Below are 25,985 nucleotides of genomic sequence, written 5' to 3'. Positions count from 1 at the left end.
CATTCTACTTACTTTTTTTCTTTTTATTTGTATTTATAAAAGCAGTTGCCCATGCCCCCGGATCACTTTTTTTTTTTTTTCTTTTCCATTACCTCCCCTGTATTAGGTATTTTAGATTACATGGGATAAACACATTACAATTGCTTTTAAGTAATTGAATTTAAAGATTTACACACAAAAAAAGTAAAGAAGTTTAGATTTTGTTTAATCACATAGTCGCACCCCATAGTGAAAAGAAGCAGCTATATAGTCATAGGGCCAAGTCAAAGTCCTTACCCCTTCAGACTTTCTTATTCATATTTTTCTGATCTAATCTTTGTTATCAGTGAGTGTTTCTACGGCTGTATTAGCTCTCTGTGCGCTACATTCCGTCCCTACTCCCATATCACTCTTCCTCTTTCTCCTTCCCTTACTACCAAAGCTCACATTCCAAAGAACAGTATCTGATTGATTCACTTAGTAACCTGGTGATGTCAGGCCACATACTAGTCGTTGGCCAGCTGAGAGTCTGTTCTTTGGTCATGTGCCTCACTTGACTGAGTTAGGGTCAAAATATAACAACCTATAAAACCATGAGAATTAGCATAACAGCACTCAGGATTGCCCATTCTTCTCTGTTATAACAATTCATTTTTAACTTATTAAGTACAGTTATTAAACTGAATTTTTTTCCAAACTAGTCAGCTTTGCTTTATTTATTTATTTTTGTGGTACTGGAGTTTCAACTCAGGACCTCACATTTATTAGGTAGGTCCTCTACCACTTGAGCTACTCTGTCAGCCACCAGTCAGCTTTATATTGATTAAGGTTTAGATGAATTACTGATCTCATTACTAAAATACTAGGGTTTTTTTTTTTTTTCCTCCAAATTTCATTCTTAAATGAGTTTCATTCTCAGTGACAAAACAAAGGACAGTCTTCACCACCTTTTAACCACAACTTAAAATAAAACTATGGTACTGATTGTTGGTCCAAGAAACCCCATCTGTTAGAGACTATGAAGAGAAGAGAAAATTTAAATGTTCCCATTCTGGTTAGCATTTCTAAATTTGGAGGAAGAAGAGATTGAAGCTGAGTTACAATAAGAGTTTTGGGTTAATAGCCTCACCTGGGTTTGAATCCTGGCTTTCTCATTTATTAGATGACAGGTGAGTGTCTCTTTTGAGCTTCAGTTTACTCATGAATAAAATGGAGATTATGGCATTTGCCCCTTATGATTGTTAGAATTCAATGACAGATACATGTAAAGCATTAAGGAGAACATGGCACATAAGAAGTACTTGATAAATGTTAGACCCTATTATCTCTAGATCATTAAGTCCTATTAATAACAAAGGTTACCCTAGTGTAGCAGTAAGTTCTTACTGCTATTAAAACTAATTTTTTTTTCATGGTATTGGGGATTGAACGTAGGCCTTGTTTGTATATGCTAGGCAAGCGCTCTACAACTTAAACTATGCCCCCAGCTCTTTTATTTTTATTGTTTTTGAGACACTTGATGCCTTTGTCCAGGAAGGTCTGGAATTTGAGATCCTCCTGCCTCCACATCCCAAGTAGTTGGGATTATAGGTATGCACCACCATGCCTGGCTGAAAACTACTTTTTTGGGGGGGTGGGGGGTGGTACTAGGGTTTGAATTCAGGGCCTACACCTTGAGCTACACCACCAACCCTTTGTTGTGATGGGTTTTTTTGAGACATCGTCTTGGGAACTAATTGCCTATGCTGGCTTTGATCTATGATCCTCCTGATCTCTGCCTTCTGAGTAGCTAGAATTATAGGCATGAGCCACCAGTGCCTGGCTTGAAAACTACATTTCTTATTGTGTGAACTGAGACATAATTATTGAGCTTGGTTTACTTAGTGCTATGTTCAAGCTACTGAGTATATGAGAGACATACTATAATATGATAGTTGCTTTCTCATCTACCAGAAAATATTTTAAGGAAACTATGATAATATTAAAATTTTAGCTGTGTGACCTTGTGCAAATTATTTAACCTTTCTGTGCCTTAATTTTTTATTTTTGTTTTGTGTTTTGAGATAGAGTCTTGCTGACCTGTAACTTGCTGTGTAACCCAGACTGGCCTCAAACTCGCAACCCTTCTCCCTCAGCCTTCCCAGTGCTGGGATTATAGGTATGGGCCACCACAACCAGCCTGTTTTTTTAGTAGTTTTAAAGTTTATTTGGCTGGGTGTGGGTGGCTTATGCCTGCAGTCCTAGTTACTTGGGAGACTGAGATCTGGAGGATCGAGGTTTGAGGCCAGCTCAGGCAAATAATTCACAAGACCCCCATTTCCAAAATAACCAGAGCAAAACAGACTAAAGGTGTGGCTCAAGTGATAGAGTGCCTACTTTGCAACCATGAAGCCCTTGATTCAAACCCCAGTCCCACCAAAAAAAAAAAAAAAAGTTTGTAAAATGGGGGAAATACCTTATAGACCTTTTAAGATTTTTGTAAAAAATAAATGAGTTGGCTAGTGTGGTAGCTCAAGTGGTAAAGTGCCTGCTTAGCAAGCATGAGGCCCTGAGTTCAAACCCAGGAACTGCCAGAAAACAAGAAAATACGAGTTGATAGGGTTAAAGCACATAGGAAAGTACCTGATAAATGGTTAAGTAATATGTAAATTGCTGCTGCTTGTTTTCAATTCCTAGCAGTTGAATATTTAAATATTAGGCTCCTTGGCCAAATTGGCCATTCTTTGTTTAAAGTGAATAGATTTTTTTTTTTTCAGCCCTGGGCTGAACTCACGGCTTCATGTTTGGTACTCTTTACCACCTTAACCATACCCCAGCCCTTTTTGCTTTAGTTATTTTGGGGATAGGGTTTGGCATTTATGCCTGGGCTTGTCTGGACCACAATCCTTCTATTTTATGTTTCCTATAGCTGGGATGACAGGCATATACAACCATGCCCAGCTTTTATTGATTGAGATGAAGGTCTCTTGAACTTTTTGCCTAGGCTGGCCTCCTGAACTCTGCCTCCTGAGTAGCTGAAATTACAGGCTTGAACCACTGTGTCTGGCCTAAAGTGAATAGATTTCTTTATAGGAAGTTTATAGTATATCTTTAGTTTCCATTGCAGACAATTTTGTAGAATCCGAGTGGTAAGAGATGAGTGAGTTGAAGGACATGATCTACAGGTAATCTTGTGGTTCCATTTTTTCTTTTTTTGATGGTACTAGGATTTAAACTCAGGGTCTCATGCTTGCTAGGCAGGCATTCTACCACTGAGCCACTCTACCAACCCTTTTTTGTGTTTGGTATTTTTGAGATGGGATTTCGAGAACTACTTGCCTGGCTGGTTTTGAACTGTGATCCTCCTGATCTCTGCTGCTTGAGTAGCTAGGAATACAGGCATGAGCTGCTTGTGGTTCCATTTTGATGGACACAGAATTTCCATCTTTTGCCAGCCCTTCTTTGGTGATGCTTTGACAGGAAGATAGAGGAGGGAGTAGGTTGATAGACATGTGAAAGTAGGGGATAGGAAAGGCAACCTTTGATTTAGCTTAAATCCACCAGGCAAAGAGTGTTTTAGTTTATTTTTTAAGAGAGAGGGTATTTGCTATGTTGCCCAGGCTGGCCTGGAACTCCTAGGCTCAAGTGATCATCCTACTTTACCCTCCCCAGAAGCTTGAACTATAGTCATGGCCCACAGCTCAAGGCATTTTCTAATCAAAAGCATCCATCTCAACCAATGGCTGGGTACAGTGGTATGCACCTGTCATTCCACATATATGAGGTTCAGTCCATCTTAGACATAAAGTGAGACCATATCTCAAAAATAATCTATGCAAAAAGGACTGACGACTTAAGTGGTAGAACACCTGCATAGCAAACTTGAGGACCTGAGTTTAACCCTCAGTCCCACCAGAAAACTTATTTCCCAGCCAGCTGTGAGGCTGACAGGAAGATCCCTGGACTGCGCTATGTCATGGGACCCTGTTTCACCCTCCAAAATAAAAGGAAGCGCACTTCAGATTCGTATTTTCGTTTACCCTCCCCCCCTTTCCCCACCACTGTGGGTTGAATTCAGACCTTGTGCTTCCTAGGCAAGTGCTCTATCACTTGAGTCATGCCTCTGGCCCCAGGTTTATATTTTCTCCATGAGGAATATGAGTAATATGTTTTCTTTCCACACGAGTAAAATGAACATTCTTTTCACTGTTTATTGATCATTTATGACTTTTGTGAATTATCTACTCATGTTTTTGACTTTTTTTTTTTAATGAAGACTTATTTTTGTAGAAAAAGACATTAAGGTTTTGTCCAATTATATTTTTCATTTTTTTCAATTATTTCTCATTGGTTATGCTTTTTCCTTTATTTTCTTCAGCTTAGGCTGACATCAGACTTGTGATTCTCAGTCTCTTATGTGCTGGGATTACAGGTGTGTACCACCACACCCAGCACAAAATTTCTTTTTTGACATATAAGAAAAAAGTTGTATATATTAGTGGGGTACTATGTAATATATAAGTTGTTACACAGAAAGCTTTAATTATAGTGTTATCAATCTATACATTTTTCCTGAAAAAATATTTTATGGTTAGAAAAGTCTTGAGTGTTCTAAAATATGTCACAGTTTATGTGTAGATAGATACATTAAATAAACATTTTTCCCTACATATAAAAGGTGATTGAATCAAAGGATTTTACAGTCTTTGCAAGTAAAATGGTCCTGAGGCTATAACACCAGTATGTTGGCTACCACTCGCTGCACATCTGCTGTGTGCCAGGTGGTGTCCTAGGTCTTTTATGTACAGTAGCCTCAGTCTTTAACTTCAAGCTAAATAGTATTAGTGTCTATTTTTCATTGATGAGTACAGTGATATTCAAGAAGTAAAATGATTTAAGTGTCACAGAGCTAGCTAGTGGCTAGATTGGAAATTTAACTCAAGTCTTCTTAACTCCAAAGTGGACACTTTTTCTACAAAGCTTTACTTCACGAGATTTCAAATAAATTGGTCCTAAAGGTTGTCTTTACTAGAACCTGAGGAGATGTTCTATAGCCTAGTTAGATTCCTGAAAGCTCAGTAGAGAAGGCACTGAAAAACAGGTTAACTAGTTGAAAGAAAGGTCACCAGTGTCTAAGGCAGTAGTGGATTTTTTTGTTTGGTGGGACTGAGGTTCAAACTTGGGGCTTTGCACTTGTGAAGCAGGTACTCTTATCGTTTGAGCCACACCTCCAGTCCATTTTGCTCTGATTATTTATTTATCTTTGCAGTACTGGGGTTTGAACTCAGGGCCTCACAGTTGCTAGGCAGTTGCTTTACCACTTGAACTATTCTGCCAGACTTTGTGTTATTTTTGAGATAGGGTTTCATGAACAATTTGCCCAGGTTGGCTTCAAACCTTAATTCTCCTGATCTCTGCCTCCTGAGTAGCTAAGATTACAGGCGTGAGCCACCAGCACCCAGCCTATTCTGGTTATTTTGGAGATGGGGTCTCGAGAACTGTTTGCCCAGGATGGCCTTCAACTGTGATCATCCGGATCTCAGCCTCTTAAGTAGCTAAGATTACAGGCGAGAGCCACTGGTGCCTGCCTTAGGGTGGTGGTTTTCAAAGCATGGTTCTCAGACCAGCAGCATCAGTATCACTAAGAATGTGTTAGAAATTTAAATTCTCAGACCCCACTCCAACCTACATAATTATCTGGAATGGGAACCATCAATCTATTTTATAATCTATCTAGCTGATTATGGTGCATATTAAAGTATGAGAACCACTGGTCTACAGAAATTGTTTCCTAACTAGTGTTTTGTTTGCTTCTGTGGAGTTTTAGCTTAAGTCTCAGCTCTTAAATGTAAGTTAGTATTATCACATAGTGGCAGGAACACAAGATCTAATTGAATTCTGGGTTATTAAGCATTTAAGGCTAAAGTTCAGTTCTCTGAGCCACAGTTTCCTATCTCTGAAATGTTAATAACATCTATCTCCATATAAGATTGTTTTTAGAATTAAGTAAGAATAAGAACATCTGAAGTCCCTAATCTAATGCATTGTTTGGCTCCCAGGTTTTTCAGAAATTGTCCCTAGCAATTTTTCTTGTTAGTAAAGAGTGCCCACCTCCATCTGTTCCAAACTCCTGCTTCTTGAGTGTATTTTGCTATCATTTGTCTCTAGGTCTTTGTATTATAGTTAATACAAAGTATCTCTTGGATGCCCAACCTCCTACACCTCTTTGCCTCACTTTCTTCTTTTTTTGTGTGGGACTGGTGTTTGAACTCATGACTTTGCACTTGGAAAGCAGATGCTCACAAAGCAGGAGCTCTACCACTTAAGCTACACCTCCAGTCTGTTTTGCTCTGGTTATTTTGGAGATGGGGGTCTTACAAACTATTTGCCTGGGCTCTACGTGAACTATAATCCTCCTAATCTCAGCCTCTCATCTGGCTAGGATTATAGGCATGAGCCGACTACCTGACTAGCCTCACTAATTTCTATACAGCTATTAGATCCCTGCTTACAGTTTACTTCCTATGAAAGGAGCTTTCCTTAATTCCAAAATCTGAATCTCACTAGCACCTGTATTTCTCCTAACATGGCACTGAACACATTTTGGAATCACCTGTCTCCTGTATTAAATTTAATTGAGGATAAGTACAGTGTTTTGTTCGCTGCCATATTCCTAGGGACCAAATTTTACATCCATTGTAATAGCTAATGTTGAATGAATAGTAGATGCCATTACTGCTTCAGCATGATCATCCTCACTCTGACTTGTAGTTATTGTGCTGACTGCTTGTGATAATCAGTAGATATCATTGGGACCAGTGTCTATTTTCCATATCTCTGAAAGCATATGCTTTGCTCTAGGGTGACACAATAGTTTACTCAACTGCTTTCTAACCACTGATCTCTCTGTATAACAGGTACTTCAGGGGAACTAGATACCCTGATGGATCAAGTTCACATGCAGAATCCAGACTGGCAGCATCCTTCGGATCTCACCACACGGTGAGCGGGTGGTTTGAAGAGGGATGAAAAGGATAGAATTTGACTTCAGGAGGAAAGTTGGTGGGCAGTTAGGGGTTACAACTTGTTTAATTAGAGGTGGGAAATGAAATATTGCAGTAGAATGGAATAAGAACCAAACTGAAATTCAGGAAACTTGAATTCTAATACTGACGTTACAGTGTGTAACCAGGCATGATCAGGTCACTTTACTTCTCCAGTCACCACATCAGTAAAATGATATTGGAATAATTCATGTCAAAAGAGCTTTGTAATTCTAAAATCTAGATTCTTGATTCAGTGCAGCTTTACAAATTGATTCAGTTATTCAAAAACCTTGTAGTCATCTTTGACTCCTTTCTCTCGTATCCCATGTTTAGTCCATCAGCAAAACCTATAGGCTCTACATATATATCCAAAACCTGACCACTTCTCATCATTTCACCTGGATTATTGTAAGTCTCCTAAGTGTTTGCCTTGCTTCTGCTGTTGCTTGTCTACTATTCTTTCCTCAGTAGCCAGAGATTCTTCTAAAGCCTAAGTCAGATTCTCTTCTTTGCTCAGTGTTTTTTAGTGGCTTCTTATCATCTATCTTCCCATTCTCACAGTTCCTTACAAAGGCCTGTATGCTTTGACTTAGGCTCATCAGTCTCCTTTCTTACTACTTTTTCTGTTGTTCACTGGGTCTGGTTTCACTGGCTTCCTTGCTGTTTTATTTTGAGACAGGGTCTCACTCTGTAGTTTTCATTGGCCTTGAGCTCTCAATTCTTCTCCCTCACCCTACCAAATGCTGGGATTACAGGCATGTACCACTATGCTCCACTGCTTGCTGTTTTTTGAACATGAAAATCATAGTACTTCTCAGAATGGCAGGATAGGGCTAGAGGTGTAGCTCAATGGTAGAGCTTTTTTTTTTTTTTTTTTGGGGGGGGCACTGGAGTTTGAACTCAGGGCCTGTACCTTGAGCCACTCCACCAGCCTTTTTTTTGTGTTGGGTTTTTTAAGACAGGATCTTGCGAACTATTTGCCCAGGCTGGCTTTGAACTGTGATCTTACTGATTTCTCTCTCCTGAGTAGCTAGGATTACAGGTGTGAGCCACCAGCTCTTGGTGGTAGAACCTTTCCTAGCATGTGCGAAGTCCTGGGTTTAATCCCCAACCACTTCATAAAAAAAAAAAAAAAAAAAGCCAATATGCAGTTATTGTCATTATATAAATTTGGAGTCAGATATGAATTCAGTTCCAGACTTTTCTCTTTATTCTACTATATTCTACTCGGGCAACTTATTTAACCTAGGCATGTTTTCCTTGTGCAAAGAAAAGTTGATGAGAGTACTTCCTAATAGGGTTTCACTAGCATTAAATTAGATGAGGTGTTTAAAGAATTCAACAAGTACTTGCATATAGTGATTGATGTCAGGTACTGTTACGATCGATTACTTTCAACCTTGGCTACTCCTCATAACTACCTGTGGATATTTCTGTAAATACAAATGCCTAGGCCCTGACTCCAAGGATTTTGAGTCATTAAATCTGGGGGAAGAAGGAACCAATAATTTACCTTTATTTTTAATTTTTCATTTAATTTTTTTTGGGGGTGTGATAACTAGAGTTTGAACTTAGGGCTCTACCACTTGAGCATGCATTTAGTTTTTTGTTTTGTTTTGTTTTTGAGATAGTGTTTCACTATCTAGCACAAGCTGGCCTCAAACTTGAGATCCTGGCTTAGCTTTGTGGCTTTCAAACTTTACTTTGAATCTGTGCTATTATTTAGTCTCTAAACTTGCATTGTGATACTCACATGATGACTTAACTTTTTCTGGGAATTTTATTCTAATTTTAACTGTGTGTCTTGAGCTGTGAGGCAGTACCTCCTATTGGAGGTACAGGTCTGATGCAAGCAATGAAGTACAGATCCTGCTGTAAATGCTACTGAAGGGAGAAAATTATTTTTCATTTTTTCTACTAAAACTTTTTTTTTTTTTTGGCATTGGGTTTCCACATTTGCTAGGTAGGCTCTCTACCACTTAAGCCATGTCCCTAGCCCACAAATTTTTTTTTTTTTTTGAGACAGGGTCTCAATATGTAGTCCAGGCTGGCCTTGAACTCAAAATCCTCCTGCCTCCACTTTCCAAGTGCTACCTTTCCAATTGGGAGCTGGGTAGTAGTGCATGCCTGTAAACCCAGCCACATATACAACTTTTAAACATTATTATGTACTAGTTTTCCTTAGAACATTGTATTTATGTGGCAAATACCATGATAATACCTATATGGGAATGAGGTGGTTCTGAGAGTTGGAAGGAAATAGCACTTACGATACACATGGCTTTCATATAATTAAAATAGTATAAAAACTTCTGCATTTGTGATAGTCAAATATAAAATTACTATCTGATTTCTAGAAATAAAGGTATTCTTAAAATAGTTGTGCTGACCTTTTTTGTGTATAAATGGTCATTCCACCTGAAATATCTCCTGTTTTTATTCTCCCTCTTTCGATAGAAATTATGCACGGTTCCGACAGAAACCTCTGCAAAGATACAGTCTGACTCAGTGGGTTGACAGGAACAAGCGAAGCCACCATCGGTTCCAACGTCTCCCAGATTTCTCATATAGTCCATGTGTCTCATCTCATCAGCATTGAAGGTCCCTATCCAGGGTTGTGTCCAGAGAAGCATCTCATTTTCTTTTGCTGTTTCGTGCTTTGTATATTTTGAAATTTATTTTTCGTAAGATTTTTATTTAAAGAACTTGTCACCTTTTAGAAATGCCCATTGCTGACTTGAATTTTTTTTTATATAAAGACCCTTCTGACTTTGTGTTTGTCTATGTGTATTTAAGCAGTGTTAAGTTGATACAATTTTTTTTTTAAATTTCTTATTTAAATTGAAGGTAGCTGCTTCCTGAAGGCCAGCATTAAGCCAAAATACCCAGGTTCAACAAAACACTCACCTCTGTGCAGAGAAAGCCTACTTCTGGTGCCCAAAAGAAGTCATCTTTTAATCTACTGTAAGGAAGAGATTCTTTACCAGGCTACGCACCAGAGTTAATTATTGCTGATGACTTGTGAACAGATATAAGTGACTTTTACCAACCCCACTTTTAAAATCTGAATCTCTGAATACCTGTCAGTATTTTAAAGTTGGCAGTCAGGTCATTTGAAGTAGAGTAGAAAAGGAGAAATACCCTGTTGAAAGGATAAATTAAAAATATAAATGCCTCTCCTTTCTATACCTATTAGTTGCTATTACTATTATTATTATTATTGGCCTTTTTCATTCTCTGTTCAATTTATTTTCCATATACTGTTTACAGATCTTATACATCTTAACTAACAGAAGACTGATGACTAACCCCCATTGTGGTATTGTGACTGTCTTTTCTGCCGTTCTTCAAGGATTTTCCTTTTTTTGTTTGATTCCCAGTAACAATTCTACGTAGGGTTCTACAAACAGTATTTCTGTATCATGTTAGACTTGCCTCCTCTCCTTATTGAAGAGTTGCCCACTAGTCTTGACTAGATGACAGCCAGTGCTATTGAAGTGTTCATCTTCTAAACCCCAACTTTAAGTATGTGTGTTAGTCAAAGAACCTCCTTCCCATGGGAGCCTTTTGGAAAGGTACTCATTAGTCTCCATTGTTGATTAACAGGTACTTTTAGACCCTAGATGTAGATGTTACTATCTCATTCCAGCAGGCCCCTAATACGTGGTTTCATGTAACTGCTCAAGTGGGTCTAACAGAATTGATTGAGCCTGTGCATAAAAGCATTATTTGATCTTAAGGTTTGGAATTCTAACCAAACTTGATAGATTTTGTGCATCTTTCTTAATGGATGTCTTAGGAGTTTGTTATTCTTTCTTTATAGACATCTCTAAACGTTTTTGGAAGGTTTTACAGACTGGCATTCACACTGCTATTTGTCTATGAAAGTTGTTCATAGTTGCTGTAACCTCTGTCTGGTTTTGTTTCATCAGCTCCATCTTTGTATGTGAGTAACCCGTCTTAAACATCCTACCCCAGTTTAGAAACTGACTTGGGAAAAGCTTGGTCATTCAACCCTCCAATAAATTTGGATAGATGTTCCTAAATGTTTACTGTTTTTATCTAGTGAAGGATTCTCTTTTCCTTAGACATTTGTTTTAGATTCTGGAACTGGAATTAAATGGAGAAATTCCATTCAAATATGTAGTCAGAATTTATCTCAGTTAGCATAATTGGCATTTATATCATTGGTCACTTCTCCAAACTGCTCTAAATTAGCCTGATGGAATGAAACATGCCAAACATGCTTTAGAACCAAAGCATAGTTAAAATTAAATGCATTGCAGCTGTCACACATAACTCAAGGAATAAAAGGACAGCATTTTGCTTAGACAAAAATCTGAGATGTTTTTGCCCTGCTGGTACAAGAGGGCTTAAGATTGAATGTGTAATGAGAGAATTGCCTTTGCCAAATCAAATGAGTGACAGGTTAACTAGAAAATGTGACAATCACATTTCCTCTTAGCTCAAGTAATTCTGTTTTTCCAAAGCTTTAGCAGCTTAATTAAATCTGTTGGACTGGGGGAGGAGAGAGCTGTTCTCTAGTGGTTAACATGGTATTCTTTAAGAAGAAAAAGCCAAAGAAAACTCATTATCTGGCATGTTCGCCTTAAAGATGGTAATGGATAGAATCTGGAATTTTAATCCTTTTTCAAAGCTGTGTATATTTTACATTTGGTGTTGGCCTCTAAGTCTAGTATTTCAGGTGTAATTCTTGCTGTATTTTTAAATTTGAGTAAGGGTTATGTGTATTTAACTGCCTACTTAGATTTCTTCAACCATGATGACATTCTCACCACAGGGGTCTTGACAAAGCAGAGTAAAAATGTGCTGTTTAGTTTACTTATAATGAGCCTGAAATAACCTGTAGTTTTGCATCTAATACAGGCTCTGATTTACTTGCGTTGTTGTCAGGATCAATTATGAAACTGAAGTTTGGTGCCTCTTTATCATGTTTTTCCCTTGTAGCAGTTGTGTTTAATGTCATTAAAAAGAAATAAAAGTTCTTGTCAGTGGCATATGTACTGTGACCGTCTGTTGCGGGCTTTGGAGGAGGGTTATTTGCCTTCCTCCTTTGTGTAGATAGATTAGTGGGATATGGGAGTGGGGTGGCATTTAGTAGAATATGGTTCTGGGAAGGCGAGAGTGCTTGCTCCCTATTCTTTTGAGGGTAAATTACAGTGTTGAGAAAAGCATTCCAGCAGTTAAGAAATGTTGAAATTCATTGGGATTTGCAGCTACAATATGGTGCATGTCAGGAGCCTGACATGGGGAAAGCCTGACATATCACTGTGCTGCTGTTTTTGCAAAGGGGGGGAAATGGCTCAGCCCTTATCAGGCAGTGCCTTGCATTCCTTTCATGGCTGTGTGGTTGATCACTGTGTCTGCTTTTCCAGAGCTAGCACGAATTAAGGAAAAAAGCCATTCTATTCCAGGACATTCTCTCTTTGAGAATGTGAGAAACCAGAATTAATAGTTTAAAAATGATAATTGTTCTTAACCCAACTTCTCCAGAAACTGATGCTGTCAGAATATGGGGTGAAGGTTAGATGAATGTGAGCAGATATGGAAGAGAGAACGCTCCTTAGATCTCTTTTGTGAACCTAAGCTTCTTAGACTAACCCCCAGGAGCAAGAAAAAAAGGCAGGCAATAATAGCTTGTCACCTAGATTATCCAATGCTTTTAAAACCCCAACTCATGCTGAGAAAATAGGTAACAACATACTTAGATAGACTCACTGGCCTATTCTGTAAAAGTTTTTTGGTTTTTTTTTTTTTTCCTCTCTCTCTTTTTAGAAACAGGGTCTTACTACACACCACTGGCTAGCCTCAAACTCAGAGTCCTTAGGCTTCCACTTCCCAAGTGTTGGGTTTACAGGTGTGAGTCACCACCCCCAGTTGTCCAGTGTATATATTCTAGACAAAAAAATACATATTTTGAGTCCAGGCAAAAGGCACAATATAAATGTGGTAAGTTCTAAGGTATTTGGTACTCTTGAGCTATATAAATTCACTGTGTTTCCTGTCACATGTATATGATGCTTTATCTAATAACTTCCTTTTTAGCAATGTATTGCTACTAAAGGTGTCAAAGGTTTCAGAGACCAGGCTGAATTCTCTGAAATGGCTGTGTCTCTTACCCTCAGTTCTTTTCATGTTATTGGAAAAGTGAGGAGAAAAAGAAATGGACCTTTTCTACAAGGAATGGGCTTATTCTCCAGCAAACCCATTTTGAGCTTTTATACAAAGAGAAAACCTAACCACCTAAAACTAGAAAACAGTCCTCCGTTTTTATTAATGTTGTCCTGCTTTACTAAGAAAAAACAGAATTATTCCTAAGCTGATTCCAGGATGTGCCAGAGGTATGCACCTGTCAGGATAAAACTTCCATTTGTCATAGGAAGTGCCAGCTGGTCAGTGTCGGAATTCCTTAATAAACAAGCACCTGCCTTGTCATTCCTCCCCACTTATTCTGCACACATACCCCTATAACAACTGAAATGTGCCATAAACAGAAAATGTTGTCTCCCCCAGCATCCACTGAGGAGGAGGAATGTGATCTTGTAGATAACTTTTAAAGCAGTCCAAGTGATAGTCCTGACATGTATCACTAAAGAACTATTTGTACACAAAGATATCCAACTTAGCTTCAAACATCTGCAGATTTGGGAATTACTCTTTTTTTTAATCAGTGGGGCTAGAACTGGGGGAGGCAATGGTGTCCCATTTTTAGAGCAATTTGTTCTTAGAGGCTATTTCTTAAAAGTAAAATCCAAAAATTGTCAAATAGGCTTAAAGAGAGTGAGAAAGTAGATGTCCAAAACATCAAGTAAATGGACTACTGAGATGTCACATTTCTATAAAGGGTTGAATTAGAAATCCTAATAATGAATTCTAGAGGAGGCCCATTCTGAGAAGGTAGGGGTTAAAGGTAAGGAGTAGGAGGAGAAAGGACTCCTACCTCATGGAAACACCTACCAGTCTTTCTTCCTTCCCTTAGAACCTGGGGCTTCCCTCTTATTTCTAAGAGGATACTCTTTGCCTCTAAGATGTGGACTCTGGCTTTGAACCCATTTTTGGTAGAAAGGAAACAAGTCCACTCTCAGGTAAGTGACTTGTCCAAGGTGGTAGGTGGTTACCAGGTAGGGTCTCTTGTATCTCAGTCTTGCATTCTTCCCACAGGCCTGTAGTGGTCTGCAGGTAAGGTCTCTTGGTCTCAAAGCTGCCTGTGGCCTTCTCAAGTTGTGAGGAATTGTTTGCGGTTCCACGTGAGAGGTGGTGAAGGGACCACATTCCAAGTCATAGCTGTAGGGTTTGACTTTGAAAATACAGCTAATTCAGGAACTGGTTATTCTCTGCTTTCCTTTATGGAGGTGATAAAAGGGAATGGAGCTTTAAGCTAGGAGTGTTGTTTGCTTCTCTTCCTTCATACCCTTTACGATGCATAGATGAAGTTGAGGACAGGAGCTCCCCAAGTCCCACTGATGAGTACCTTTTCCCTAATACTGACTTGGTGGTTCTCCATCATTTGGCACTACATGAGTCCAGAGAGCCTAAGAAGTACCTCTAAGGTTTGGCTTAGAGTTCTGTGTGCTCTTCTGTTCCCTGCTTTTTCACCCAGCTTCTAAGACCTGCTTCCCTCTGTTCTCACATTTTGTCTCCAAGTTCTTCCTAGTTCTGGACAGGAATGTTTGAGGTGCCCCATTTACTGGTTCACTCATTGGCTAATGGCATCATTACTCTGCCTTTCAGCCTGCTGTTGGGATCTTAATGATGTTCCTTTAACAGCCTAGAACAGCACATTGTGAATACTCAATTGCAGAAAGCAGCCTTTGCAATTCTTCACTCCTTCCTTACCCCAGGGAGACAAGGATTGCATTCTTTTGGCAGGGGAAAGCACCCAGTCCAATCCAGAGGGGAAAACCCTTTGTTTTTAAAAACTGAGCACCAGTCTGCATACCTATACAGTGAGGCAGCCCAAACTGGGCATGGGGGAGCCTAGGAAAGAGGATGATGAAGCAGCTATTTTTTTCTCCTACACGTGCACCCCCCATCTGTTCGAGAATTCCCTTCCAACTCCAGCTTGGCTGGCAGGCATGTCCCTAAGAAGCTGCAGGCCAAAATGGAACAGAGAACTGATTCCCTCCTCCACACATCCTGACTTGCTGCCAATTGCCAGAAAAAGAGGGCAACATTTGGGCATTTACCAGAAGACAAGGATGTGCCTTTTCATTTGTCTTTTTATTTTACATTTAAAAAGTGGTTATTGCTCTAACTGGATCAGAGGTAAGGACCTCTCTCTTAAGGAGCCTTGGCCTTGCAGCCCCATTCAGCAGGGATGGAAGTCACAAGACAATGAGTGGAGCCTCATGCCCTCCCTTGAGGAAGCCCTTAGTATTGCTGACATCTGCCCTTTATCCTGTCTCTCCTCCTGTGCTGCCACACTTTGTGGACAAAGCAGAGTGGTGGCTGACCAGCCTTGAGAGCTCTTATAGACCGGAAGGAAGAGGCGGTCATTGGGTGATGGCTTTCAGCTCTCTCTGGCTTGGGGGCCAGTGCTATTATTATTTAGTGCAACAAATATTTACTGAGTGCCTACTGTGTGCCAGGCTCATGCTAGTCATTCCTCCCACAATCCCCTCCTTTGCCACCAAAGGAAGATGGCAGAGTCCGCCTCTTCCCATGCAGGCATTTGGCAGCCATAAAGTGTCAGTCCCACGGAGTGCCTTTCCTCATCAAGCACCATTTTTTTTTTTTTTTTAACCAGAAAGGAACAGCAGAGACACCTGTCACCATACAACACTTAGGCTCTAGGAAAGGACATGAGGACCCTGGATAACTCAGAACCCTGGATGAGATAGCAAGGTATGACGATCCCAGAGGCCAATAGTGACTAAGGCTGCTTTGCCTTTCTGTGGTGAATGGCTCAGGCCTGCCTTCCAGCAGCTTCCACTCCAGAAGGTGGCTTAGCAGCCCCAGGATACCAAATGTGGATGTGCCCTTTCAGTTGTCCAAGCTGGCACTGCTGAAACTCCCAAGAGATGCTTCCTTTAAAAATGTGCAGTACCTTCTAGGTCTCTTTAAGACCCCACACTGATGATCTTACCATCAAGTAAGGGTCAAAGAAGATGCAGGATGTGGGTGCCCAGCTAGGTCTTGGTTGAATCCTCTGCCCTCAAGAGTGGGGCCCTCCTATTTGTTTTCCAAAAGAGATAAAACAGGTAACATATTACATACTTGCAAAGGTGTACTTCATACCACAAACAAGGCCTTGAATGGCTGGATCCAGAAAAGGCTTAATGGGGCCATGACTGCAACACAGGCAGCCCTACAGCTTCCCTGGTGCTCCTTGGTCTGAAAGACACAGCTCAAGTCAGTCTTGATGCCTTGTCATCTTATGGAGCTTTGTGCATTTTCTCAGGAAGCCAGTCCAAGAGAAGCAAGGAGGCAGAAGGCTGTGTCTCATGCAGCTTTGCCTTTTCCAGAATGGGACCAGGCCTTTTAGTTTTGTGGCTTGTATATTTTTTGCAGAATTTGGGTTGTAGTTCAGCCTCTTTCACCAGACTGTGGGGGAAAGGGGAGAACTGGGACTAGCTGTGCTTTCTTCACTTGTTGCAGTTGGCCCTCTCCCTGTGCCCAGGACGCAGGGACCAGCTGGGAAGAAAAATGAAATCCTTCTTCCTGCAGATAGGCAGTCATGCTTCGATGATGTTCACTGAGGGCTTGTTAGGAAACTAAGAGGAAAAAAATGAGAGAAGCGGCCAAAGCTAATTGAATAGACTTCTTGCAAGGTGGGAAACAGGACAGGAGGAAGAAGGGAGCAGCAGGGCTGCAGCCTAAAAGCCAAGCTCTTGTCCCTCATGGAAGAAAGAGTAGTGCTGTCTGGAGGTCTTGTATATGTCTTTTTCACACCCAGCCTTCAGCTTTGCTCAGCTGAATGCCCAAGCCGAGTCCTGGGCCCAGAGTCCTGGTACCCAGTTGCCCCCAGCAGTCATCCCTCTGGCTGTTTCTCTCACATCCTGCAGATCTGCTTCTGTACAGCCTCAGCCACTGACATTGTTGAGGTGCTTCTAGAGATGGGGGTTAATAAGAGGCTTTGGAAAAAGGTGCCACAAAGGGAAAAGGCACCAGAAAGTGAGAAGCCAAGAGAGAAGACAATAAGCCAGAAGATATAAGAAGATGGAAAAGGAGATGCAGAGAGGGCCAGGTGTTTGTTGGATAATCGTCGGCAGAGCCATGAGATCCTCACATTTTGTGCTTTCTTCTGAGCTGCTCAGAACAACACTGAAAAGGTTTCATATCTGTTTCACAGAAGAGGAAATGAAGGTACAGAGGTGAAGTACCTACCCAAGGCACATAGCACAGTAGGAGCAGAAATAAGCCAAACACCCCCTACTCTTGCAGTCCCACACCAAATCCTCTGCCCTTCCCACTGGCTGTTTTATTTTTTTTAGACCACCACTGGCTCCTGGCATCCTGTAAAAGGAGAGGATCCAAAATTAATTTGCAGTGTTCTGTGTCATACAGGCAGCAGCCAAGCTTGGCTCTGCTCAGCTGCAGCCATGCCAGACCCTAAGCTGACCCCTTCTGCAGTCCAGGGACAAGGCACAGGGCCACCCACCCAGTCCAGGTCTTGCCCTCACCTTGCTGCGGAGGAGACCCCCGCCCTGGTGCTCTGGTGTGCTGGTTTCTGATGCATTCTTTGTTTTTTCTTTGTTGTTATTGGGCTCATTATCCTTGATAATGTCATACTGGCGGCAGAAGAGGGCGATCACACCTGGGGAGGTAAAGTAGAAACAGAGGTGAGGGCCTGAGTTCGTCCCTTGCGTGCTTCATCCCTACCAGAGCTTGCTGGCTGTCTCTCCAGATGGTCTCTACACTACTGCAGCCTCCATCCTGCCTCTGGCTCCTGTTTCCACCTGTCTCCTCACCAGCCATCCCTTTCACTGCTGCTGGGCTGATCCTCCCACATCATGCAAGCATGCATCTGATTATATCTCTTCCCCCCAACTTTTAAACTATGACAGTTACCTTTTATTTAGGGAAAAGCAAAAAAAATAATAGCATTTGTTGATCATGTGCCAGGTCCTGTGCTGTGTACTAACATATTTGATCTCAATCCTCACAACTCGATGGGGGTACCTATTATCAGTCCTGGGTTACAAGTGAGGACAGTGGTGAGAGTTGAACTAGCTTAACTCGAGATCACTGTGGTACTGCTGGGAGGTAAACTCCAGGGCTTAGTTTTATCTAGCTAATAATATTTTTGAGAGTCAGAGCTCTCAAAAAGTTAAGGCAGCCAGCTCCAATTCTTTTAGACATGCTCCTCATTTTACCTCTACATTATAGTGTCATTTCTTAATCTATTTCAGATATCTCTTGACTTTCCCCTACTTCATCCTAACAGAATTACAATTTGGAGTTAATTCTCTATGTTTATATTATTATGGTTAGGTAGATATTGTCTGTGCCAAGCCTAATAATGTGCCATATACAAACCTCTTTTGTATAAACCTTTATTTTTCTATGTGCCTAAGGAATATTTTTTTTTCCAAATGGTTCTTCAACAGAGCCTTCCTTTCAGCCAAATGGTTTAGCATGGTGTTCAAATCTGTCAAGAGTCCAGTCCACAGCCTCACTGGCCTTTTCTCCCCTATACTTCACCTTCTCTCACAGGTTGCAGCTGCACTGAGCCAGACTAAGCTTAATTTGTACCATACTCAGAACATCCCTCAGCTTTGACTACCTGGTGAGTTCCTATTCATCCTTCAGAGCTCAAACCCCATGTTATATCCACTCTGTATTTTTTTTTCAGTGCTGTGACTTGAATACAAGGCCTTAATGCACGCTAGGCGAGCACTCTACCACTGAGTCCCACCCCCAAGCACTCCATGAAGAATTTTCCTTGATTTATACTAGCCCTAGAATTAATTTCCTCTCCTCTGCTCTCTCATTATAGTGCTCATCTTATTGAATTGCAGTTAAGCTTGGACCTGGCTTCTCCAAGACAGATCCTTGCAAGTGCAGGGCTCTTAGTCATGACTGTAACACTACTGTTTGGAATGGACTGGCTGTTCAATAAATGCTGGTTGAGTAGAGATGAATGACACTTGGACTTTATCCTCAGGTAGCTCACAGATAATGGAAAAGAGCACCATGAGCCCAACTAACTTACATAAGTGCTAAAAAGGAGCAAACAGTGTGCTGGTGTTGCACAGAGACAGGAAGGTCATTCCCATGGGTGAATAGGGGAGTGCCCATGGGGTAGGCTTAGATCTGGATCTAGAAGGATGGGTAGGTGAGCAGAGAGTTCCAAGCCTGAGGCCGGGCAGTGACTTCCCCTTAGCTGCCCAGGCCTGAAGCCTTTGGAGACCCAAGTAACCCAGAAGGAGAAGGCTGAAGCCATAGTCAGAAGGTATGAGGCCTGTGGATGTATCCATCCCAGGAGGCTGAACCACGTCTAAGAGGGGAAAGGCAAGTACCTCATATAATCAAACAAGGCAGCTAGCAATATGCTATGTGTTAGGTGGAGTAGATTGGAGAAGGGATCAGATTTGGCACCCAGAGCTGTCCCAGGCAGGACTCAGAGACTTTTCACCTCTTGTCTCATATCTCCAAGCCCCTTACCCTGGGTCACTTGGAGAATAGGAATCTGGTCAGGATTTCTGGTTTCCCAAGGGTAAATGAAGAAGAGCTTGGAAGCCTGACTCACCTGCCCACATGAAGAGGACCACAACGATGATCAGCACCTCGCCTGTCCGCAACTGTTGATTCCTCCCCATCTCCTTCATGGTAACCTCATCTGTGGGGAAGAGACAATGGTCCAGGGCATCTTGCCTCCCCAGCCACTCCTCTAGGCCCAAGTCCTTGACAATAAATGCTTATCTCTATAGGTGCCTACGTATCAGACATAAAGAGGTCCTGGGGGGATGTACTGATGCTTGGGGTGGCAGCAATAAAACTCAATAATTCAAAAGTGAACCTTTTCATGCTATTTTGCTTGGCTTGGCTTTCCTCATGCTACCTACTCTCCTGGCCCAACTGCCCCACCCTGTTCCTCCAGTATGCCCTGGGCCTGCCTTTGTTTTTGGAGGCCATCTTCTCAGCCTCTCGTGGGGTCTTGAAGAGCACGGGCTCGCTAGCTGGGCTCTGGCCCTGAATGGAGATGGCCTGCACATGCACGATGTACTCTGTGTCCTCCTCCAGGTCCCAAAGGGCACACGAGCGGGTGGTGGTGTTCACCTCCTGGATGAAGCGCAGCATCCTCACATCCTTCTTCTGGAAAGGCAAGGGCAGGGCATGTCAGTACCCAGGCACCAACCCCACGGTTGCGCATCTCCCAGCAATGGCAAACCCCTTGTACATGTGCACAATCATCCCATCACTTTGGGTATCACTATCTCCATACAGCTGAGTAAACCAGTTCAGAGAGGTTAGGGAAGTTGCTGTAACAACAACTTCCACACAACTAATGAGAACTGGAGCCAGATCTAAAACATCTGTGTATGTTGAGGTTAGACCCATGCTCTGACCTGAATTCCCCTGCCCCAGCTGAGAGCTCCTGACCCTCCTCTTGACTGAGACTCTTTTAGCTCAAGCCAAATGTGCAACTTGCTGCCCCTGTTTCTTGCCCTGTGTTCCTTTCTCCTATTTTTGCACCTACTACCACCCTCCACCCCTCTTTGTAACTATCTTAACGGGTCCTTCCCTCCCAAGGACCTTCAAGAGTTAGTTACCTGCTGAGAGATGGCAAATCCGATGACAACCTCATCCTCCAAGACATCCCAGCTGACCACTGCAGAGTTGGCCTTGAGGTGCCTGACAGTGACATTCACAGGGGCCGAGGGGCTATCTGTGGGGTGAGGAGACACCTGAGCCTGAGTGTCCCCTGCTGTGAGGCCCAGCCTCACTGTTTCATAAGTGAGAAAGGGAAACCCAGGGAAAGCTATGCCTCTTGGGAAGGAAGAACCCATGGCCTCCAATGTGCTACATGACTCTTAGTTCCTGCCCCCAGGTTCCTTGTGTCTATGTCTATAATGGAAACCTCTGCTAGCCATTGGCTGGCCCTGCCAGGGGTCTAAGGCTAAAACTGATGGGCCTGGGCCAGATCTGATTACTGGGTAATTAGGTATGGAGGTGAATGGGATTGCAGAAGCTGAATCAGTCAAAAGGACTCCCAACCCAGTGCTCTTTGTACAGTCCGGCACTGGCAAGTGAGTGACCTTGAGGAAAGGAGTATGACCCAGAGGTGGAAAAGAGCCAGGCAAGGGTAAGCCCTGGGATGGGAGTGAGGGGCAACAGAGGAAATCCCCAGCACTATGGTGAGCTGGGCAGAATGCAGCTTGGGGAGAGGTCTACATGAGCCTCTTTTCTACAGTCTGCCAGCCCCAAGGGGCAGGAGGGGAGGGAGCTATTCAGAGCAGGGCCCCTCAGTGGAGAGTCAAGTGGACAGGGCAAGGCCTTCTGGGTGGGGGAAGAGGATGGATTGGGGATCAGAGCCACTGGGAAAGCTTGGACCCTCCCAGGAGAGGGGAGTGGAATCACAAAGACCTCTGGGTCTCCCAGTGGGCCGGTGCTGCAAAAAGAAGAACAGGGCCTGAGTAGTAACGCGGCACCCCACAGACTTGAGGCCCAGGGGTTGAGCCAGACATGGAGATAAAAAGGGACTGAAGGACACAGACAGGTGGCTGCAGACAGACCTAAAGAGCAGATAAGTGGAGGGTTAGAGACAAAAGCAGAAAAGGCCAGGTGCTGGTGGCTCATGCCTATAATCCTAGCTACTCAGGAGGCAGAGATCAGGAAGATTGAGTTTCAAAGCCAACCTGGGCAAATAGTTCATGAGACCCTATCTCGAAAAAACCCATCACAAAAAAGGGCTGGTGGAGTGGCTCAAGGTGTAGGCCTTGAGTTCAAGCCCCAGTATTGCCAAAAAAAAAAAAAAAAAAAAGCCAGGGTGAGAGCACACAGACAGGTAGATGAGTAGAGGGAGAGATGAGGAAGGCATAGGGCATCAGGAAAGGTTGGGGCCCCTGGGTGGGCCAGACACTGCACCAGGCTGGGGGGGCCCACCATTACCCTGTACCCTCAGATACCAGTCTCTATCCCCTTCACACTGCTCCTGCACATCCATGTGCAGTTGCCTGTGGGGCTTTGAGAGGTCTTTGGGGACAGGGAGAGAGGCCCAAAGGTGGGGAGACTGGTGTCCTCATCTGCTCCTTGGGCCAGAAAAGGAAGCTAGGGAAGCTAAGGCAAAGACTTGGGGTTAAAGGGGATTGGATTAAGCGATCAGGGGTCACAAGACCCTAAAAACCCGGGGCCAAGGTGATAGGAAGGGGTTCAGAGGCTGAAGGACGGGTCTAGGGGTCAAGAAGGTACGGAGTACTGGGGTCGGGTTAGGGGAGCAGTAAGCAGGTGAGACAGGAGGGCCTTAGGAAGCAGGAAGGGAACCAAGGACTCTCAGGTGGCAGGGCGGGAAAGGAGGCTGCCCTGGTGCCCGGCCCCCTGGCCCCCCCGCCCGGGCCCCCTTACCCGCCTGCACCAGCGCGAAGCAGACGCAGCCCAGCCACAGGCGGAGCGCGGCGCGGGGCGGCCAGGGACACGGTGGCCCGGGGTGCATGGCGGCTCCTCCAGTCGGCGGGCCCGGGGCGGCGCAGGGGGACACGGTTCCGGCGCTCAGCGGCCGCTCGCTCTCGCGCTCCGGCCCGCGGCCCGCCCGGCCCGGCCGCCCCGCGCCGCCCCGCGCCGCCTGCATATCGACTCCGCGGACAGCGACTCCCGCGCGGCGGCGGCGGCGGCGGCGGCGGCGGCGGCGTCCACGTCGGGCGCCCGGGGGGCGGGGCGCCCCCGCTGCGGGGAGATGCGCGGGGGCGGGGTGAGGGGCGGATAGCGCCCCGACTCCTGCCGTGGATCCCATTCCGTCCGCGGCCAGGCACCAAGGGGCTTCGCGGACTCGTGGCTCCCACCCTCTCGCAGGTGCGGGAGCCGCAGCTTCCCACCGCGGTCAGCTCCAACCCCGGCCCTGACCCATCTCTATCCGTGCCCTTTCCTCCGGGAGGACGAGGGCCACGGAGATGCTCATCTATGCCCCCGCCTCAAAGCGACTTGGGGTCCCCACCTCTCACTTCTCCCCAGGCCTTGCTGGCTGGGACAGGAGTGGGCAGAGGGTGACCATAAAAGGAGCTAGGGTGCATAAGCAGGTGCCCATGTGTATGTTGGGGCCAGAAGTGACTCACGCGAGTTTAGTTCTCAACCCCAGGGCAGTCCTTTCCCTTCTTTGCACCTCCGTTTTCACCTCCATCAGGAGCACCTGCTAAGTTGCAGTTACCGTGCTGGGCCTTCCTTGCGTGTGGGGCTTAATCTCACTGCAACCCCATAAGGGCGCACTTTACTGAGCACCTTTTACGCAGGTGGAGACTGCGACTTGGACAGGTACCTTGCAGGGATCCACTACAGTCAGGATTTGAACCCAGCTGGTTCTGATTCCCAAAACTGTTCAGGGAGAAACTGTCCCCCGCCCAGAGTGACTCAGGATCCCAGAGATTCTAGAATCTACCTGTGGCCGCACCTTCCCTGCCAGAGAACAATGTGGAACGATCTTTCTCCAAGAACAGTAGGCCAGAGGATGGGGTGGGAGAAGCTCTTAGGATCCCACAGCCATTTTGACCTGGCATTGTGTATGAGAGCAGTGATTGAACTAATGGCTGTAAGTAGTGCAGGGGTGGAGGCTGGCAGCCACATTACCTTGGGGACATCCAAATGCCTACCTGTGTCCTCACACACCCTCCTGTCCAACCCATTCCTTTTCTGATCCTAGGGCAGAGAGCTGCCCTCACCTGACACCCACTACCCTCTTCCTAATGAGAAGACCTGGGGGCACCAGGCAGCTAGAGAAGCCACCCATTCCCCATTGTATCCATTCTCCATGCTCTAACTCAAGTCCCAGAGAAATGAGGTGGAGGAGAGAGGCAAGGACCAGGTTCCCAGGACACTTTGCACCCTGTCCCCACTATCCAAAATTGCACCATTGGGGGGGGGGGGCTCCTTTGTTGTAAAGGTCTTCCAGAGTCTGGGAAAGAGCTAGCTCTTTGAAAGAGGGCCCCTTGCTGTCATCCCACAGAAGGTCTTCACCCCTACACACACACACACACACACACACACACACACACACACACACACACACTCAGGTTTAGATTAAGAAACTGAGGTACAGAAATGGAAGCACCTGGTGCCAAGTCACACAGTGAGACTAGAGCAGCAATGGAACAACTCCCCTCTCCTAATGCCCACCCAGGACTACTTCCTCTGGCCACCAAGTTTCTACCTGGTCCCTTTGGGATGGGTGCAGTGAGAGGAGGTTGGGCGGGGTTTCTCACTGAGCTACAGAACCTTACCACCTTGCCAATGTACCCTCAAGCCTGCCCCACTGTTGCAGCCTGACTGTTCCCCACCCCCAGCCCCACCCCCACCCCACCTCCTCAGCCCCACCCCCACCCCACCTCCTCAGCCCCATCTGTTTCCTCAGCCACCTACCTTGTCCTGGGACTGAGCTTCAGCTAGGCCCTCACCCTGCCTGAGATAGGAGCCGGGAGCCAGAACACCTTCCCTCTCCTTTTTCTCTCTCTTTCTCTCTTGGCAGCTGCTGCCTGCCTGCCCCGCCCTACCGGTCCCGCCCCACCAGCTGCTGCTTGGCCCCTAGGGACCCCCTGCTTCCTCCCCCCTTCCCCAACTAGGGGGCCTGCAGGAGCAACTGGAGCCTCCTCACTTCTCCATCACAGGAGCGGCAGGAAGGAAAGGGGTCAGTTAGAGGTCACAGAATCCACTTTTGTTCCCGCGGAGGAGGAAGGGAGGGAGAGGGTCCTGGTGGGTCTGGCCTTTAGTCCGGCAGTGGGGAAAGGGGAGCCTTAGCGCCACCTGCTGGCCGCTCTGGGCAAAACCCCAGGCAGATGTAGGGCATTGGGAGGGGGAGATGGTAGCATCCGAGGGCTTGAGGTAGGGAGGGAAGGCGGCAGGGAAGACAGGGAGGATTTGGGGGAGTTGTGACTCGGGGCTCACGAGGGACTTGGGCACTACCTCAATACTGCGAAGAAGCCCTGGTGCCTGGAGCCTGGCAGCCAGTGCGAGCTGTGTTGATGGCAGGAAGAGCTGGGAGGACCTGAAAAGGCAACTGGGGTGAGCCTGGGAGGGAGCTGTCAGCACTGGTTGCTTTATGCACGCCATTTTACTCCATCCCTTAGCACAGGGCCAAACATACAGTTAGGTGGTCAGTAATGTTTGCTGCCTGTATGGAATAAATTCATTCTTCCAACATGTTCTTATTGAGCCCCTATTTTGTATCAGGCTCTGGGCAACATTTGAAATAATAAATGAACAAATTATCGGGGATCAAGGTGGAGCTGAAGGGTGGGCCTTGGTGTTCCCAAGCTGCTCGCTGGTCTCCACCTGGAAGAATTCATAGATGATCTAAGGGGGCTGGCTGGTCACTTACAGTGGCACCTGGAGGGTCACAAACTGTCCAGAGACAGATCAGGAGGATCCAGGCTCAAGGCCAGCTCCCAGCAAAATGAAAGTGAGACCCTATCTCGAAAATACTCAACACATACTAGAGACATGGTGGCTCAAGTGGTAGAGTGCCTGCCTAGCAAGCACAAAGCCCTGAGTTTAAACCCTAGTATCACCAAAAAATAAAGCAAAACAAAAAAGAGCTGTCCAGAGTCTCAGCAATTAGTTCAGCTGCAGGTGCCCAAGCCACATCCCAGGTAACCACTGAGATGTGGCTCCTCTTTCTAGAGGAGAACTTGGATCTTCACACATATTATTTGGAGTCTTAGGCATTACTAGCCATCATTCTAGATCAAGAAGCTGAGGATCAGAGACATAAAGAGACTTGCCCTGAGTCACACAGCTAGTGAATTATGAATGTCTCAAATTCATTTATGTGGCTCCAAGTTCAGTGATCTGGCATGCCTGTCACTTCCTCACACC

The 25,985-nt window shown here is 44.7% G+C and overlaps 2 protein-coding genes across 10 annotated transcripts in view; one reads left to right on the top strand and one right to left on the bottom strand.

Annotated features, from left to right (window-relative positions):
- Positions 1 to 12,019, top strand: part of S100pbp (S100P binding protein) — a 33,899-nt gene extending 21,880 nt beyond the window's left edge. For 5 of the 7 annotated variants that reach the window (XM_074080675.1, XM_020173971.2, XM_020173969.2 and 2 more), the window contains 2 exons: positions 6,876 to 6,960; positions 9,462 to 12,019. In XM_074080675.1, coding sequence (XP_073936776.1) covers positions 6,876 to 6,960; positions 9,462 to 9,603 — 227 coding nt within the window. In that variant the 3' untranslated portion in view covers positions 9,604 to 12,019. Of the gene's footprint in view, positions 1 to 6,875; positions 6,961 to 7,337; positions 7,413 to 9,461 lie in introns of all 7 variants that reach the window. The other 2 variants (XM_074080678.1, XM_074080679.1) reach the window with 2 other exon arrangements.
- Positions 11,667 to 22,688, bottom strand: Fndc5 (fibronectin type III domain containing 5). 3 transcript variants are annotated; one of them, XM_074080682.1, is made up of 6 exons: positions 22,533 to 22,686; positions 20,741 to 20,856; positions 20,084 to 20,282; positions 19,717 to 19,806; positions 17,648 to 17,781; positions 11,667 to 17,305 (listed from the first exon to the last, which is right to left on the bottom strand). In XM_074080682.1, exons 1-6 carry the CDS (start codon positions 22,618 to 22,620, stop codon positions 17,300 to 17,302), a joined length of 633 nt encoding a protein of 210 aa, XP_073936783.1. In that variant the 5' UTR covers positions 22,621 to 22,686; the 3' UTR covers positions 11,667 to 17,299. The 3 variants fall into 3 exon arrangements, with proteins under 3 accessions (XP_073936783.1, XP_073936782.1, XP_073936781.1); XM_074080681.1 differs by having other exon boundaries at positions 11,667 to 16,738; XM_074080680.1 differs by lacking the exon at positions 11,667 to 17,305 and adding an exon at positions 17,328 to 17,480 and having other exon boundaries at positions 22,533 to 22,688.
- Between the last annotated feature and the right edge of the window lie 3,297 nt (positions 22,689 to 25,985).

The sequence above is a fragment of the Castor canadensis genome, chromosome 7, assembly GCF_047511655.1.
Source record: "Castor canadensis chromosome 7, mCasCan1.hap1v2, whole genome shotgun sequence".
NCBI lineage: Eukaryota > Metazoa > Chordata > Mammalia > Rodentia > Castoridae > Castor > Castor canadensis.
The sequence above is the reverse complement of the archived record's forward strand: the minus strand, read 5'-3'. Positions and strand labels throughout refer to the sequence as shown.